We start from the raw sequence: 17,890 nt of genomic DNA, 5'->3' as shown, positions 1-17,890 counted from the left end.
CCAGATTGTTGCCTTGTTGAAGAGTGAGGCTACAAAAAGACTTTTTGTGCAAGGCTCTGGACATAAGAAAGTGGTAAAATATATTGAGGCGCCCATACTATAAATGAAGTGTTCTTGTTGGTGATCATTTGGCTTGGAAATGCCAGATTGACACCAGATGTCTGTACTACAGAAAAAACATGACTCGCGAGAGTCATGTTTCTTTCCTGACTCTGTCTATACTTTTCTATCCTGACTCGACAGGATAGAAAAAGGAGAAAAATTCTTGCCACCTTGTTGCAATTATCGAGGCATCCACAATGCTGGATCCTCTCTACGTCCAATGAAGCCCTTTAAAGAGATTCCAAGCCATTACCTTACCCATAAGCAGGGTAAACGAAGCTCCAAAGAAAGGCAAGATCGTACAATAGGAACAGGAAGAAACAGTGGACAGACAACGATTGGCCCCGTGACCAACGTTTTAGAGAAGAGAACAGCGACGATTAATGGTAGCCTAGTGGCAGTAGGAAACGAAGCCCAAAAAGTGTACCCTGGTGGTGATGAGGTGCAGAGCAGCATTGTGGACTCTGGCCGGTGCACTGATCTTGGAATATCTCAAAAAGTTGGACAAAATGATTAGAACTCAAGACAAATTGGCTATGGCAAACAAATGAGATGTATCGGGGAGTGAAACAGAGGGGAAAGAAAGTATGGAAGAGGGTGGCGTATCATGGATGGAAGAGTCTCAGAAATATGAACTATCTGCTAGTGACGACAGTGTTCAACCCAAGGTGATGGAAAACGTTGAAACAAAAATTAAGGAAAACGAAATTACAAAATTTGAAATTGAAGATATAGTTGAGAATAGCATTACCTTTGATTGTAGCGGGTGCACAAGTGTTAAAATGTTGGGTGACTGTGTCCAAAGGGCTATTGCTTCCCAGTGGCTGGGCACACCAACCCGGCTGGCTGGGCACACCAACCCGGCTGGCTGGGCACACCAACCCGGCTGGCTGGGCACACCAACCCGGCTGGCTGGGCACACCAACCCGGCTGGCTGGGCACACCAACCCGGCTGGCTGGGCACACCAACCCGGCTGGCTGGGCACACCAACCTGGCTGGCTGGGCACACCAACCTGGCTGGCTGGGCACACCAACCTGGCAGCACACAGCTTTAAGTACAGAACAGACATCAGCGAACGCTACATCCACTGTCATGTGCCAGAAACAATCGACCACTACCTCCTCCACTGTTTAAGACATCATAGTATCAGAGTAAACGTTAAACAAGTCCTTTTTGCACTTAAAATACCTTTTACCATCGAGCATATATTGGGAGGAGGTGACCTCTCGTTACATGAAAAATATCAAATAGTCAAAGTATTGGCTAAATATCTCCAGTCGATCAACAAATTGGGTCACATCTGACCCGCGCCACATTTATACCTGGCGCCACCAACAGCTAAACACAGAAAACAACTGCCTGGCCGCAGCACCCAGGATCAGCTGACGCCATAAACACAACTCCCCGCCCTATAGTGCGGCAAGTCTCCCTCTAACACACACCTTTGTTTTAGTCGCCGCTCCTCTATCTACAGTACAACACAACAAACACTTTTGAAGCCTCGTCATTCTCAACATAAACGGTTTTTTCAACATTTGTACTGATGCAGTCATCGAGAGGGTAAACCTTTCATGGAAACTGCTCCTATCATCATCAAGAAGAAGAACAGGTCTGGTACAGCATACACGGTAATTAAGGATAATACTTTCCAACGCAGAAATGAAGAAAAACCGCGTATTGAGAACTATGCCTCTTCAACGCAAGCAGAGCTAACTGCCATTGTTATGGCGTTAAGGTTTCTTGAACGGGACACTAATGGTGCAGTGATTTGCACTTATTCAAAAGCAGCACTGCAAAGTCTAAGTAAAAATCGGACAGAAAATCTTGCAATAGTCGCTGAAATTAAGAGAGCTGTGAGAGGACTTACCAATCAGGGAAGAGCCATCAAGTTCCTGTGGATGTTGATATTGATGTTGATATGATACTGATATTCCCATGTTGGAATATGTGGGAATGAACGAGCAGATGTGCTGGCTGCTGAAGGTGCCGAAGGAGACCATATTGAATACTTCATACCCAAGACTCAACTACAAATTAGAGGTATTATCAGGCAACATCACCGTGACAAGGTAACTGAGGAAAGAAGGATAGAAGCACAAACCAGTGAATCTGTACGATGGTACAACATGGTTGCAGCTGGCAATCCCAATCATTATGGACGAAGAGGAGGAGGACGAGGGAGAGAATCAGTAATAGCGAGAATCCGTCTTGGATACAAATATCCATGGAGATTCGGAATGGAAAAATCAGTTGATCACCGGAGTTGCAGAATCTGTGGTGAGAGTGACGGACACCGCCTTGACCACTATCTACGTGAATGTAAACACCTGAGAGAAATTAGAAATATGTTTAAAATAATAAACCCCCACATTGTTTGAGTTAAGAAAACACTATTTGTCAAATATTAATACTTCTCTTAAAAGATTCTCCTATTTTATACCCCGCAAGATAACGTAAGCTTTTAAGGGTTGACAAATGTTAATCTTCTTGTTTGAAGAGCTGTTCACTTGAGACAATTAAGCAAGTCCCAGCTGTGTCTGGGTACAAGTGACAGGATGAACAACCCAGCGGGTTTTCTTCCTATTGGGGAGTGTTGTGCATGCTGCTATGGCGGTGTGTCCACTCACAGGATGAGTGGCGCTGCCCAATACTGTCACTATGGCGGTGTGTCCACTCACAGGATGAGTGGCGCTGCCCAATACTGTTACTATGGCGGTGTGTCCACTCACAAGATGAGTGGCGCTGCCCAGTATTGTTACTATGGCGGTGTGTCCACTCACAAGATGAGTGGCGCTGCCCAATACTGTCACTATGGCGGTGTGTCCACTCACAGGATGAGTGGTGCTGCCCAATACTGTCACTTTGGCGGTGTGTCCACTCACAAGATGAGTGGCGCTGCCCAATACTGTTACTATGGCGGTGTGTCCACTCACAGGATGAGTGGTGCTGCCCAATACTGTCACTATGGCGGTGTGTCCACTCACAGGATGAGTGGCGCTGCTCAATACTGTCACTATGGCGGTGTGTCCACTCACAAGATGAGTGGCGCTGCCCAATACTGTTACTATGGCGGTGTGTCCACTCACAAGATGAGTGGCGCTGCCCAATACTGTTACTATGGCGGTGTGTCCACTCACAAGATGAGTGGCGCTGCCCAATACTGTCACTATGGCGGTGTGTCCACTCACAGGATGAGTGGTGCTGCCCAATACTGTCACTTTGGCGGTGTGTCCACTCACAAGATGAGTGGCGCTGCCCAATACTGTCACTATGGCGGTGTGTCCACTCACAGGATGAGTGGTGCTGCCCAATACTGCCACTTTGGCGGTGTGTCCACTCACAAGATGAGTGGCGCTGCCCAATACTGTCACTATGGCGGTGTGTCCACTCACAAGATGAGTGGTGCTGCCCAATACTGTCACTATGGCGGTGTGTCCACTCACAGGATGAGTGGCGCTGCCCAATACTGTTACTATGGCGGTGTGTCCACTCACAGGATGAGTGGTGCTGCCCAATACTGTCACTATGGCGGTGTGTCCACTCACAGGATGAGTGGCGCTGCTCAATACTGTCACTATGGCGGTGTGTCCACTCACAAGATGAGTGGCGCTGCCCAATACTGTCACTATGGCGGTGTGTCCACTCATAGGATGAGTGGTGCTGCCCAATACTGTCACTATGGCGGTGTGTCCACTCACAAGATGAGTGGCGCTGCCCAATACTGTCACTATGGCGGTGTGTCCACTCACAGGATGAGTGGCGCTGCCCAATACTGTCACTATGGCGGTGTGTCCACTCACAGGATGAGTGGTGCTGCCCAATACTGCTACTATGGCGGTGTGTCCACTCACAGGATGAGTGGCGCTGCCCAATACTGTCACTATGGCGGTGTGTCCACTCACAGGATGAGTGGTGCTGCCCAATACTGTCACTATGGCGGTGTGTCCACTCACAGGATGAGTGGCGCTGCCCAATACTGTCACTATGGCGGTGTGTCCACTCACAAGATGAGTGACGCTGCCCAATACTGTCACTATGGCGGTGTGTCCACTCACAGGATGAGTGGTGCTGCCCAATACTGTCACTATGGCGGTGTGTCCACTCACAGGATGAGTGGCGCTGCCCAATACTGTCACTATAGCGGTGTGTCCACTCACAGGATGAGTGGCGCTGCCCAATAAACTCGCCCCTCGGGGCAAAATTAAAAAAAAAATAAAAAAGAAGAAGGAACGAGTGCGAGGATCGACACCCAATACACGTCTAGAACATTTTCTCCATTCACAGATAAGCTTACCACAGTCATCATGTTGCAGGTCCTATAGTCCACAGCCAAACGAGCTGAGATATTGACTGTTAGATAATTTTTCTTTCTGCACTTGATTTAATTCTTAGTAACAGTTGATGATTGGTTCAACATAGGTGGATATACATAAGAGATGCTGTATAGATCGTCATTCATCCCTATGTATCAAAATGACCAAACTCCCTAATGAGTTCATGATGGTTATATGTAAAACTTGGACTGGCTTCAGTAGGAACTTCCATTAGTTGTATTACTTATGCCATGTCGTGGTCCAGGTGCGCAGCTTGGGTGTACCCAAGTCGAGGGTTCAAATCCTCTCCACTGCACCATTGATTTTTCACATTGATAATTCACGTTAGTGTGAGTTCCTTGTATAAATAATAATTTTAAAGGAGGTTCAAGGATACGAACAAACCTCTGTATCTGTGGGAACCGACCTGTGAGATTTATATTTATTTAATTTATATGAATTTATATTTACGTTAATTTATATACTTCGATAGCAATTTGTATAATGATAAGTGGACTGTATTTCTGCAATAATCTCTTAATCTCACAAATCGATCCTCTACACATTAGGGGGGTTTATATTTATATGTATGCAGCCAATCAAACTACAGAATTAACTACATACATTGAAGAGGTTCCTTATCTTATAGTACAGCAGGCTAGTCCACCAGGTATAACTAGGGTGTAGACACCAAATTATCCTCTTTGAGGTAGCTTCCATCACCCAGTAACTGATGCACAAAGTCTTCCTCGTCTTGACCTGTCAAAAGGGCGCTAGCTGTGAAGCCAGGTTCTATATATGACAAGTTATATCAGAGAAAACACTATACATGGAACAATAAAGACCTGGCTTAATTACCTTTAGTATGAGGCGATTTCGTGATCTAACTGGATCACCCTATATCCTGACATTAATGGCCACTAATGATAGATAAACGGGTTTCGGAAAGACACTTAACTTGAATTTGTAGACAGCGTGTGATAATGGTGCACCTTTGGTTTCCATAACACTTCGTCCAAGTAAAATTAACAGGAGCCGAATTTGCTCCCGTGTGAGCCTCTGGTCTAGTATCAACAACAGCTGCCCTCCTTCCTCCCTGACGCCTGGCTTACATTGTCCACATGACAGAAAGTGATAAAAGGGTCACATTTACTCTACTTTAATATTGATAATTAAGTTAATTTATATGAGATGTTTTTATGATGGTAAAGTCCAAAGACTAATGTATTTAAGAATAATTCCCACCATAATAGGTGGTGAATTATAATAGTGTGTGGTGATGATATCCCGTTTTCTTTAGACGGTAATTCCACTACAAGTTACGTTTTCTATGGTTAACTTGTTTATACAACACAGCTATTATCTGTATGATATATTAAATGGTGTCGGATTTTCCGACATAATTCCCCAGGGGGCTGCTCACGGGTCGAAGTCCTAATTAGAACAGACGAACACCGATACTCCTCCTTCGAATTATTTGATTAATTTGATGTTAGTAGTTAGTAATCACACATTTGTGCGTCTGTTCGTACAGGACGGATGTCCCGTACTAGAGTTGCAGGGGTTAGAAGTCTAATGCGATTTCATTTCCCTGTCAACTCTTGAAAGGCTAATATTCAAGCCTAATTACTTATTATTTAACCCAGAAGACTGAATATGATCAAGTACTACAGTCAAGTATGATTCAGGGACTGCAGTGAGATCAGTGACATTAGATATAACTTGAAGTTTCTTCAGGTAACTGGTCACTGATATATAAACACTGAGGCCCATGGAATACATCTTGATTAAATAATAAATGTATCAAATCAGTCATCAGATTTATTGGGGTTTAATTTAGTTAATTGATTCAGAAGATTGAATAGCTCATCATTAAAGTAAAGTATGGTTCTGAGACTGCAGTGGGTTCAGTGACATTGGTCGCAGTGACTTGTAGCTGCTTTAGGCTACTGTTCACTGATTTGCCACTGAGGCCTCATGAAATCATCTTCAGCTTTAAATGATGATACTAACATCAACCTCTGTTACTATAGTCAGCTGTAATCTCCTTAGTATAATGCTACTGGAGAAATATAATCAGCTGACAAATTTAGATTTCTACTGGTATTGTTTATCTGCAGGCATAGGTCTCCTCAGGCTTGATACTGGGCCTGAGAGTAATTTACCTCCTGCAGAGTTTAACATGGTTATACCCTGATATTTAGTAGGGCTACCGATGAATCGATGGCAATAGTCTGTCCCAACAAGGAGACCGAAGTCAGTGAGGTGATCAGACTTAATATTATCTGCCAATTTTATTCCTCTATTTCTCAGGAATTTGGCTGTTGCTCTCAGACCTTGAACTTGTAGGTCTACTGGTATTTTGTCCACCACAATGGCTTGTACTCGACAGACGTACCTGCCTAAACGTACTGATGGTTGTACCACCTGGTAGACTTGAGGTCCTGCATCTGTTACAAACCCTGAGATGTTGAATGACGTCTGGGCTACAGGCCTTAATTGCAGTTCATCTGCCAGCTTTTTAGTGATATATGTTCTCTGGGATCCTTGGTCAAACAACCCACGGGTATGGACCTTGGCCCTCTTATTCAGGATGGTAATTTGGGCAGTAGGCAAAGTCGTATTACCTTTAGACTTTGCCGATTGGACACTCTTTGTTTGTTGCACCTTGCAGTACTGTACTGTGGTGGGAATGCTATCTTCCACCTTGGGTCTTGAATACGTTAATTTCGTATATTTGCACAGTGCTGCATGGTGCCTACCCCTTCTACACCTGTTGCAGGTGTTGCATTGGGTATCACAATAGTCTATGTTGTGTGACTTGAGACACCTTGCACATCTCCCTAATTCCTGGAGTCGCTCAATACGAGTGTCTCTGGTTGGATAATTAGCACAACAGTATGTTGAATGTTTCTTTTTGCAGAACATACATGTCCCCCAGCCTACTGCACGTTTGGAAGTTACCGGTTTGGGTGAACTAGTAACAGTAGGCTTGGAGGATGTTGCTGCATTGTCAGATTTTCTGCAACTTGATGTTTGAGTAATTGGTTGATGTTTATTTGGGGTAGTTGTTTTACCCTTTAATTGACTATTATTTTCTATTTCTGAAGGCTTGCAAGAGGCTTTAACTTCCTCATTTGCTCGTCGTTTGTTTATGATGGAATGTAAACCTTCAGTGATGTCCTGTACTGTCAGGATGGTGTTATGTTGATGTGCATATAATTCATCTAGTATATCTCTGGACAATTTTCGTTGAAGGACTACTTTGGTCATCCATTCACTAGTAGTTATATCAACCTTAAGACTGAATGTTCTTAGTAGTGACTCAAACTCCATGCTGAAGGATTGTAATGAGTCAGCAGTCTGATCAGGTTGAGGTAAATCCAGCAATTGTAGTACTAGATGTATGACAGTTTTCTCATTGCCAGCATTATTCCTAGGAGGCTGGACTGGGAAATTAGTGCTGTCGTTATTTTCATTTACATTTTCTACTACTGGTTCAGCTTCACCTCTAGTTTGGAGGCATGTTAACTTAGTAGCCTCAGGTATTGGGTTTTCAGAATCCACAGAGACTGTGGATAAATTGTCTGAGAACTGCTTAATTTCTGGTGGTATAATATTAGGTGAAGCTGTAGTGAGTGAAGCTTTCCTGGGTGAAGCTTTATCCTTGTTGATTAAAGGATCTAATCTGGCTTTACATTTATTCTCAAAAAGATCCAGATCATCCATAACATTATCTACTTTATTTGATGTACTTGCTATTTGTTCTGATTCAATTATCCTGTGTAAATGTTCCAACCTGCCTTGAGTTTCTTCTTCATATTGTGCTAGGTCAGATAGGAATGGTTCCACATCTTCAACTACTATGTCGTCGTCGTCGTGGACCTGATTTTGGTAAGATTTCCTATTTGCTTTCAATATATGCAATTGGGTTTGAATCTGCAACAGTGGTATTTTCAACCGATGATAATTAATTACAGGCTCATATAACAACTGTTCATATTGGTCGAGATCTCTTGTCAGTTGGCGTTTGCTTGCTATTAAAGCACGCTTTGCCTTCTGTGGATTAGTCATGGTGACTTGTTAATTGGGCACCACTGGCTCATAAATTGTGAGCAAGTACTAATGGTAGCCTAGGGTTAAATTTCTGCACTCGATAGGCAATAATCCTACCTCTACTAGAGGTTAGCACTTAAAATTAATACACATTATATATATACAATCATACACACTAATGATTTGAGTGATAAACCAGTGTCATTGGTAGTACCTTTAGGTTAGCTCTTCTATATCACCCTAGGATGGTAGAGACACTAATTAATCACTCAAAGGTGTAATGATCATAAGTAAATTATTATATATACTACTCAACTCGAGTTGACAAAAATTACACCCAAAATAGGGTCTGCACCATCCATTAATGGTGTTAGGTTGATCAATATAGTTCAACTGACTATGGTAATAATGGGACTAGGATGAACGATAATAGTTCAACTAGTCAATGGTTTTATCCTACCCTGTTGTGGGTTGGCAATTAGTAAATATTATACTGTGATCACTAGTGCAATATATATTAAATAATTCTCTATTTTGGAGAAATAATATACACAATTATTGATAATAGCCTCTTAATTAGCCTCTATGAAACTTCTAATATTATCTAGAAGTATTAAATATTATTAGTGACCTCGCGAAATAAACTCCACAAAATTCGTAGATAATCTCTCGCGAAATTTAACACCACGAAATCCGTGAACAATCTCGCGACACAGTCACTAATTTGGCTGGCTTCTATATTAGCGCTGTCATTTCACAGAATAACACGCCACCAAATCTGTGGGTGTGCATGAAACCGCTGACGAAGCTGATCTGAACTGAGCGGGGCTCGTGAACTCGCACGAGTCAACGCCGCCGTCATTGACTGCTGGCTTTGTTTAAATAACACTGCACTAGTATATTTAATGAATCCACTAGTTAACTGGTTCATCCGGTACTAAGATGACCAAATGTGGGTTCAAAGGATCAAATAATCCGTCATCCGGTTCCGAAGGTCCAAATAATGTGGGAACCGACCTGTGAGATTTATATTTATTTAATTTATATGAATTTATATTTACGTTAATTTATATACTTCGATAGCAATTTGTATAATGATAAGTGGACTGTATTTCTGCAATAATCTCTTAATCTCACAAATCGATCCTCTACACATTAGGGGGGTTTATATTTATATGTATGCAGCCAATCAAACTACAGAATTAACTACATACATTGAAGAGGTTCCTTATCTTATAGTACAGCAGGCTAGTCCACCAGGTATAACTAGGGTGTAGACACCAAATTATCCTCTTTGAGGTAGCTTCCATCACCCAGTAACTGATGCACAAAGTCTTCCTCGTCTTGACCTGTCAAAAGGGCGCTAGCTGTGAAGCCAGGTTCTATATATGACAAGTTATATCAGAGAAAACACTATACATGGAACAATAAAGACCTGGCTTAATTACCTTTAGTATGAGGCGATTTCGTGATCTAACTGGATCACCCTATATCCTGACATTAATGGCCACTAATGATAGATAAACGGGTTTCGGAAAGACACTTAACTTGAATTTGTAGACAGCGTGTGATAATGGTGCACCTTTGGTTTCCATAACACTTCGTCCAAGTAAAATTAACAGGAGCCGAATTTGCTCCCGTGTGAGCCTCTGGTCTAGTATCAACAACAGCTGCCCTCCTTCCTCCCTGACGCCTGGCTTACATTGTCCACATGACAGAAAGTGATAGAAGGGTCACATTTACTCTACTTTAATATTGATAATTAAGTTAATTTATATGAGATGTTTTTATGATGGTAAAGTCCAAAGACTAATGTATTTAAGAATAATTCCCACCATAATAGGTGGTGAATTATAATAGTGTGTGGTGATGATATCCCGTTTTCTTTAGACGGTAATTCCACTACAAGTTACGTTTTCTATGGTTAACTTGTTTATACAACACAGCTATTATCTGTATGATATATTAAATGGTGTCGGATTTTCCGACAGTATCACTGAAGCCTTCCGGTGCACTTCTCACTGTCGCAGTCACCCAGGGAGGGGGTTTAACCCAGCTGATGTGATGAGAGGAGGGGGTTGCGGTTGGGGAGGTGAGAGGGGCGGCTGGGTGGAGGTTGCTGGTGGTTAGTTGAGAGGGGCGGTTGGGTGAGGGGTTGCTGGTGGTTGGTTGCGTGTGAGCATGGCCTGCACTCCGGGGCCTGCACTCCGGGGCCTGCACTCCCGCATTTGTTTGCACTCATCGCTACACGTGCGCGGGGAGGGTATTGGGGTGTTTTGATGGTCAATTGTTAATGTCATGCTAGATGGTAATGCTGTGTCATGTAATGTGGGAGGAATATTACACGGCCTCCAACCTTATCAATTGCAGCATATTCCAGTGTTGGATTGGTTACTGGCAGAGCAGCATCATGACTATTGGCCGATTATAGAGTCTCACCGGAGACAGAAAGCTCCGGGAAGGTGGCCACACGCACTGGACTTGTGACATCCGGGAAGGTGGCCACACCTGCTGGACTTGTGTGCTCCGGGAAGGTGGCCACACGCACTGGACTTGTGACCTCCGGGAAGGTGGCCACACGTGCTGGACTTGTGTGCTCCGGGAAGGTGGCCACACGCACTGGACTTGTGACATCCGGGAAGGTGGCCACACGCACTGGACTTGTGACATCCGGGAAGGTGGCCACACGAGCTGGACTTGTGTGCTCCGGGAAGGTGGCCACACGAGCTGGACTTGTGACCTCCGGGAAGGTGGCCATACGTGCTGGACTTGTGACCTCCGGGAAGGTGGCCATACGTGCTGGACTTGTGACCTCCGGGAAGGTGGCCACACGCACTGGACTTGTGACATCCGGGAAGGTGGCCACACGAGCTGGACTTGTGATCTCCGAGAAGGTGGCCACACGAGCTGGACTTGTGACCTCCGGGAAGGTGGCCATACGTGCTGGACTTGTGACCTCCGGGAAGGTGGCCACACGTGCTGGACTTGTGACCTCCGGGAAGGTGGCCACACGCGCTGGACTTGTGACCTCCGGGAAGGTGGCCACACGCGCACGCGCTGGACTTGTGTGCTCCGGGAAGGTGGCCACACGCACTGGACTTGTGACATCCGGGAAGGTGGCCACACGAGCTGGACTTGTGATCTCCGGGAAGGTGGCCACACGAGCTGGACTTGTGACCTCCGGGAAGGTGGCCATACGTGCTGGACTTGTGACCTCCGGGAAGGTGGCCACACGCGCTGGACTTGTGACCTCCGGGAAGGTGGCCACACGTGCTGGACTTGTGACCTCCGGGAAGGTGGCCACACGCGCTGGACTTGTTCCGGGCATCCACAGCAGCGTCTGGTTACCGAGAACCGGACTTTCAAGGACAGTAATCGTGCTCTTCTAATCTTGTGTTACTTATTACCCTCTGTCTTATTGTCTTGAGTTCTTCATTATTCTCTCCTGATGAAGATGTGATGTGCAATCTAAGAAGGAGGTCCCCCCCCCCCAAGGTGGACGTTCCGACACTCCCCAGGAGGCATCCCCCACAACAGGTCCCTAACTCTCGGGTACCTGTTTACTAGTGGGTGAACAGAGGCATTAGTTATAAGAAAACGTGCTTAGCAATTTCTTTTTCGTCCTGGAATCGAACCCTGGTTTCCCGATTGTGCGTTGAGAACTAAGCCAACTGATACGGTAAATACTGTATTTGTTATGTGACGTAATATAACAGCAAATAAATGTTTTTGTTGTATGATTTCGAGTATAAAGGAGGAAATTTGGTTTCCATGATAATAGGAAAATATCTGCCTAACCGGGAAGACGCCAGTGTACCCCATAACCAATAAAAAACAAGCCTCTCTCGAGACTGACCAATCAGAATCATGTATGTAACCAGACTCTGGCTCCCAACCAATAAGAACACACTAGGAAAATATTGTGCTAAGGTAATGTTGTCTTGCTTATGTGGTTGAATATATTTCATTTTGTTTCGTGTAACAACGCCAAATATCAGCGCTTCGAATATGATTTATAATGTTCCTTTGACTCAATTGGCATTTTAATTTCCATCAACATACCGAACAATATGGTTTTGACCACTGTACTGTTCAATGTACAGTGTACAATGTACTGTACAATGTGTACTGTTCTCACATATGTGTACTCAGTTCTGCATTTTTGTGTGAATCAGCTCCGTTTCTTGCTTGTGCTTGGAGACCATCTGTGGTGCAGTGTAAAGATGTTAGTAACCATAGTTGTGGTGCAGTGGTATCACTGGCCCCTTGAGGTGTATCACTGGCCCCTTGAGGTGTATCACTGGCCCCTTGAGGTGTATCACTGGCCCCTTGAGGTGTATCACTGGCCCCTTGAGGTGTATCACTGGCCCCTTGAGGTGCATCACTGGCCCCTTGAGGTGTATCACTGGCCCCTTGAGGTGCATCACTGGCCCCTTGAGGTGTATCACTGGCCCCTTGAGGTGTATCACTGGCCCCTTGAGGTGCATCACTGGCCCCTTGAGGTGTATCACTGGCCCCTTGAGGTGTATCACTGCCCCCTTGAGGTGTATCACTGCCCCCTTGAGGTGTATCACTGGCCCCTTGAGGTGTATCACTGGCCCCTTGAGGTGCATCACTGGCCCCTTGAGGTGCATCACTGGCCCCTTGAGGTGCATCACTGGCCCCTTGAGGTGTATCACTGGCCCCTTGAGGTGCATCACTGGCCCCTTGAGGTGTATCACTGGCCCCTTGAGGTGTATCACTGGCCCCTTGAGGTGTAACACTGGCCCCTTGAGGTGTATCACTGGCCCCTTGAGGTGTATCACTGGCCCCTTGAGGTGTATCACTGGCCCCTTGAGGTGTATCACTGGCCCCTTGAGGTGTATCACTGGCCCCTTGACGTGTATCACTGGCCCCTTGACGTGTATCACTGGCCCCTTGACGTGTATCACTAGCCCCTTGAGGTGTTTGCCTCTACCTCTTCAGAATTCAGGGCGTGTCGTTCACTGCTCACTCTGGCACACAAGGTTCCCTCTGCAAGTTCTCCGGTTCATATGAATGTTCAGTTTGCTTGTGTTATCCGTCGCTCTCCGGCTACACCTTTCCTCCTGAATTTTTGTTCTCGTTGTTGTTCTTATCAATGTTCCACAGCGTCTTGTAAGTTTAGGTCAAGTCGTTTCTAAGTCGTGATTTCTCCCGAGATGTGTTGCTTTACTCTCGTGCTCTGCCCTCATAGCTCAACACCTGTAGTTAAGGGTCTAGACTCGAGGCAAATTTAAAGATTCGGTCAAGTTTTTGGTATGTTTTCCATTGTTGGGGTCAGGAAGCCTGTAAGGCTATCGAGGTTCCACTTTGCAACCCACAACAGGCACCTAACTCTAGTGCACTTATTTACTGTTAGGTGAACAGAGGTATCAGCTGTAAAGAAACGAAACTTAGCCAGTTGGCCTGGTAATCGGTTTTGGGGCGAATTGGTTGTGAAGCTTCTGCGTTAACCACTACTCTTAATAAGGAGAGAGAGATCAATACTAGCGCTGTATTTTCTAACACTTTCTGCCTGAAACACTATACGTGCTAGTGGCTTTACAAGAATGTAGAAACAAATGCTATGTACTTTCATAAACCCAATGTACCTTCTTGTATAAATAAATAAATAAATAAATAACAACACTAGCCGAATATATGGGGTGTAAAATATCTCCAAGTCTTCCCGATGTGTGTTCTCACGCTCACCAGCTTTGTACATGAAGGTGAAGTTGTCGGTTTTAGGTGTGTCTCAGGTGGTAGTTTTAGTGCGGTATCTTCCCTCAAAACCCTCTCTTTTTTAATGTTTAACAAGTACTGGTAATCATCACCTTGTCTTCAATCCATTTAGCAATGTATTGTATTTTTACGATTACAAACAATCTTTTAAAATTTTATTTATTTTCAACTTTTGTGTGTGTATGTAATTCATACAACACATAGTAGTAGGCATCCATCAGTGTCAGGAGACTATGGAGTTGCACTCTGGCACTTTGGAGTGGCCTCTCCAGGGCGCAAAGCCAGGGTAGCTTGATATGGGGGAGAGGCAGCAGAAGAGGGACCCCATGCAGCAGGTCCTCCCATTCCACGGCGCCAAAAGTCTCCAATGGAAAGGCAAACGGCAATACGATTGGTTCCAACGCCGTCGCAGGAACTGTCAGAACGAGGTTGAAGGCAACAACGAGCTGCTCTAGGTGCTCCACCTCGAAGTTGGTAAAAGAAGGCACATGAACTCCAACCCTTAAGACCGCCGTGGTCGGGGCCGGAGAAGAACCGTCCCAACAAGGGCAAGAACGACCCCAGCCTCCTGAAGCAGAGCCTGGGCCGCACGAGCCCCAGGAGGTGGACGTCCGGGTCCCGCAACTACGGGTTCCTGACAGATCGTGACAGCCCTCTTTCACCCGAGGCCGGCTTCCTTCATGACCCAGCAGAAGGAAGAGTAATAATAATTTATTTACAACAATTGTTATTATAGTTATTACAACACATATGAATTCATGATTCATATGTACTCACCTAGTTGTAATCACCTAGCTGTGCTTGCGGGGGTTGAGCTTTGGCTCTTTGATCCCGCCTCTCAACTGTCAAACAACTGATGTACAGATTTTGGAGCCTATTGAGCTCTGTCAAATCTACATTTGAAACTGTGTATGGAGTCTGCCTCAACCACATCACTGCCTAATTCATTCCTTTTGTTAACTATTCTGACACTGAAAAAAATCTTTCTAATGTCTCTGTGGCTCATTTGGGTACTATGTTTCCACCTGTGTTCCCTTGTTCGTGTCCCACCCGTGCTAAATAGTTTGTCTTTGTCCACCTTGTCAATTCCCCTGAGAATTTTGTAGGTAGTGATCATGTCTCCTCCTTACTATTCTGTTTTCCAGGGACGTGAGGTTTAGCTCCCGCAGCCTTTCCTCGTAGCTCATACCTCTCAGTTCCGGGACGAGCCTGGTGGCATACCTCAGAATCTTCTCTAACTTTGTTTTGTGTTTAACTAGGTATGGACTCCTGGCTTGAGCTGCATGCTCCAGGATTGGTCTGACATAAGCATACAATGTCCTTAACGATTCCTTACACGAGTTTATAAAGGCAGTTCTTATGTTGGCCAATCTAGCATATGCCGCTGATGATATCCTTTTGATGTGGGCCTCTCGGGACAGGTTCGGTGTGATATCAACCCCCAGATCTTTCTCTCTATTTGACTCTTGCAGGCTTTGTGTGTGTGCTCATCTATTTGCTCCTGCAGGACAAAAGGTTTAGCTCTTGAACCCCGTTTTTATAGCCGCTGGTTGTCTAATACAATGACTCCTGGCCTATTTCTCTATCAGACCTGCTTTTAAAGTTATGAATGGAGTTAGCCTCTAACCGGCTTCTTTAGGTCATTTCAATTACTCACTACCCTCACACTAAAAGAAAACTGTCTAACATCCCTATGACACATCTGAGTCTCAAGCTTCCGTCCGTGCTCCCTTGTTCCACTGTTATTCATTGTAAACATATCCTCTGTTTCCATCCTGTCAATTCCTCTTAGTACGCCTGTTTTATGTCCCCCCTTGTCCCTCCTTTCTAACGTCGTCAGGTTTAGTACCTTCAGTCTGTCTTCGTACCTCATTCCTCGCAGCTCTGGGACGAGTCTCCTTGCAATCTTCTGCGAATTTTCGAGCTTCCTTGTGTGTTTTTTAATATGGGGGCTTCACGATGGGGGCGGTATACTCTAAGACTGGCCTCACATAGGCGATATACAGTGATCTAAAAGCCTCCTTATTCAAGTTCCTGAAGGCTGTTCTGACTTTTGCCAGAGTAGAGTATGCGGCTGATGTTATTTTAATTATATTAGCCTCTGGAGTTAGGTTTGGTGTTATATCCACTCAAAGGTCTCTTTCTCTGGTCATTATAGTGAGATAGTTTCCCTTCATCGTGTATTGGCCTTTCGGTCTCCTGGCTCCTGATTCCATTTCCTTTTTCTTACACTTGCTGGTATTGAACTCTAGCAACCATTTCTAGAATCAGCTTTGCAACCTGTTCAAGTCATCCTGGAGAATCTTACAATCCTCATCTGTCTCAACCCTCCTCATTAGTTTTGCATCATCTACAAACACTGACATAAAAGACTCGACTCCTGCAGTCAAGTCATTTACATAAATGAGGAATAGTATGGGACCCAGCACCGATCCTTGAGGCACCCCGCTTGTTATTCTACGGCAGTACGACTCCTCGCCCCTCACTGTGACTCTCTGACACCTGTCTGTCAGGTAATTCCTTACCCATGATTGTGCGTTTCCGTCTACTCCCGCCTGCCTCTCAAGTTCATATAGTACCCTTCTGTGTGGTACAATATCAAAGACTTTGTGACAGTCCAGAAATTTGCAATCTGCCCATCTTTCTCTGTCTTGCCTTATTTTCGTCATCTTATCATAAAACTCCAGGAGGTTCGTCAGGCATGATTTCTCCTACTCCAACTCTGTGTTGCTGTTTACTTACAAACCTATTTCTTTCTAGGTGTGCATCTAGTCTTACCCTTATAATTTTTTCAAGTACTTTGCAAGGGATACTTCTGAGCGACACTTATCTGAAGTTAAGTGTCTCTTCTCTATCTCCTTTCTTGTAGATTGGCACCACATTTCCCTTCTTCCAGCAGCTTGCCAACTTCCCTTATGTAAGTGACTCATTATAGATTAGTGCTAGAGGTATGCTGAGGGCCTGTGCTGCTTCTTTTAACATCCATGGTGATACTCTCTCTGGCCCAATAATTTCAGTCACATCTAATGATGTCAGTTGTATTCTTACTTCCTCTGCTGTCACCTCAATATTTACTTACAGCAGCAGAGGAAGTAAGAGTACAACTGGCATCATTAGATATGACTAAAACTATTGGGCCAGACAAAGTATCACTGTGGATGTTAAAAGAAGCAGCACAGGCCCTACACACACCTTGCCTAGCCCGGAACACCTCAAGTAACTATACACACACTGTGTCTAGCCTGGAGCACCACCAAGTAACTATACACACACTGTGTCTAGCCTGGAGCACCACCAAGTAACTATACACACACTGTGTCTAGCCTGGAGCATCACCAAGTAACTATACACACACTGTGTCTAGCCTGGAGCACCACCAAGTAACTATACACACACTGTGTCTAGCCTGGAGCATCACCAAGTAACTATACACACACTGTGTCTAGCCTGGAACATCACCTTGTAACTATACACACTCTGTGTCTAGCCTGGAGCATCACCAAGTAACTATACACACACTGTGTCTAGCCTGGAGCACCACCAAGTAACTATACACACACTGTATCTAGCCTGGAACATCACCTTGTAACTATACACACACTGTGTCTAGCCTGGAGCACCACCAAGTAACTATACACTCACTGTGTCTAGCCTGGAGCATCACCAAGTAACTAT

At 44.8% G+C, this 17,890-nt stretch overlaps 2 protein-coding genes across 2 annotated transcripts in view; both read right to left on the bottom strand.

Annotated features, from left to right (window-relative positions):
• Window positions 1-10,898: 10,898 nt before the first annotated feature.
• LOC138357480 (neurofilament heavy polypeptide-like) lies at window positions 10,899-11,801 on the bottom strand. The gene has a single exon (XM_069314335.1). It carries the CDS (start codon window positions 11,799-11,801, stop codon window positions 10,899-10,901), a length of 903 nt encoding a protein of 300 aa, XP_069170436.1.
• An 806-nt stretch (window positions 11,802-12,607) lies between these two features.
• LOC123745941 (MAGE-like protein 2) overlaps window positions 12,608-17,890 on the bottom strand; it is an 18,945-nt gene continuing 13,662 nt past the window's right edge. The window contains exon 2 of the mRNA XM_069314334.1: window positions 12,608-13,382. Within this exon, the coding sequence (XP_069170435.1) occupies window positions 12,608-13,382 (775 nt within the window). The remainder of the gene's footprint in view (window positions 13,383-17,890) is intronic.

Source organism: Procambarus clarkii, chromosome 78 (assembly GCF_040958095.1).
Source record: "Procambarus clarkii isolate CNS0578487 chromosome 78, FALCON_Pclarkii_2.0, whole genome shotgun sequence".
Lineage (NCBI taxonomy): Eukaryota > Metazoa > Arthropoda > Malacostraca > Decapoda > Cambaridae > Procambarus > Procambarus clarkii.
The sequence above is the reverse complement of the archived record's forward strand: the minus strand, read 5'-3'. Positions and strand labels throughout refer to the sequence as shown.

Excerpts from the sequence above, each read along its gene's own strand:
- LOC138357480 (XM_069314335.1), bottom strand. The coding sequence starts at position 11,801 with ATGCCCGGAACAAGTCCAGCGCGTGTGGCCACCTTCCCGGAGGTCACA.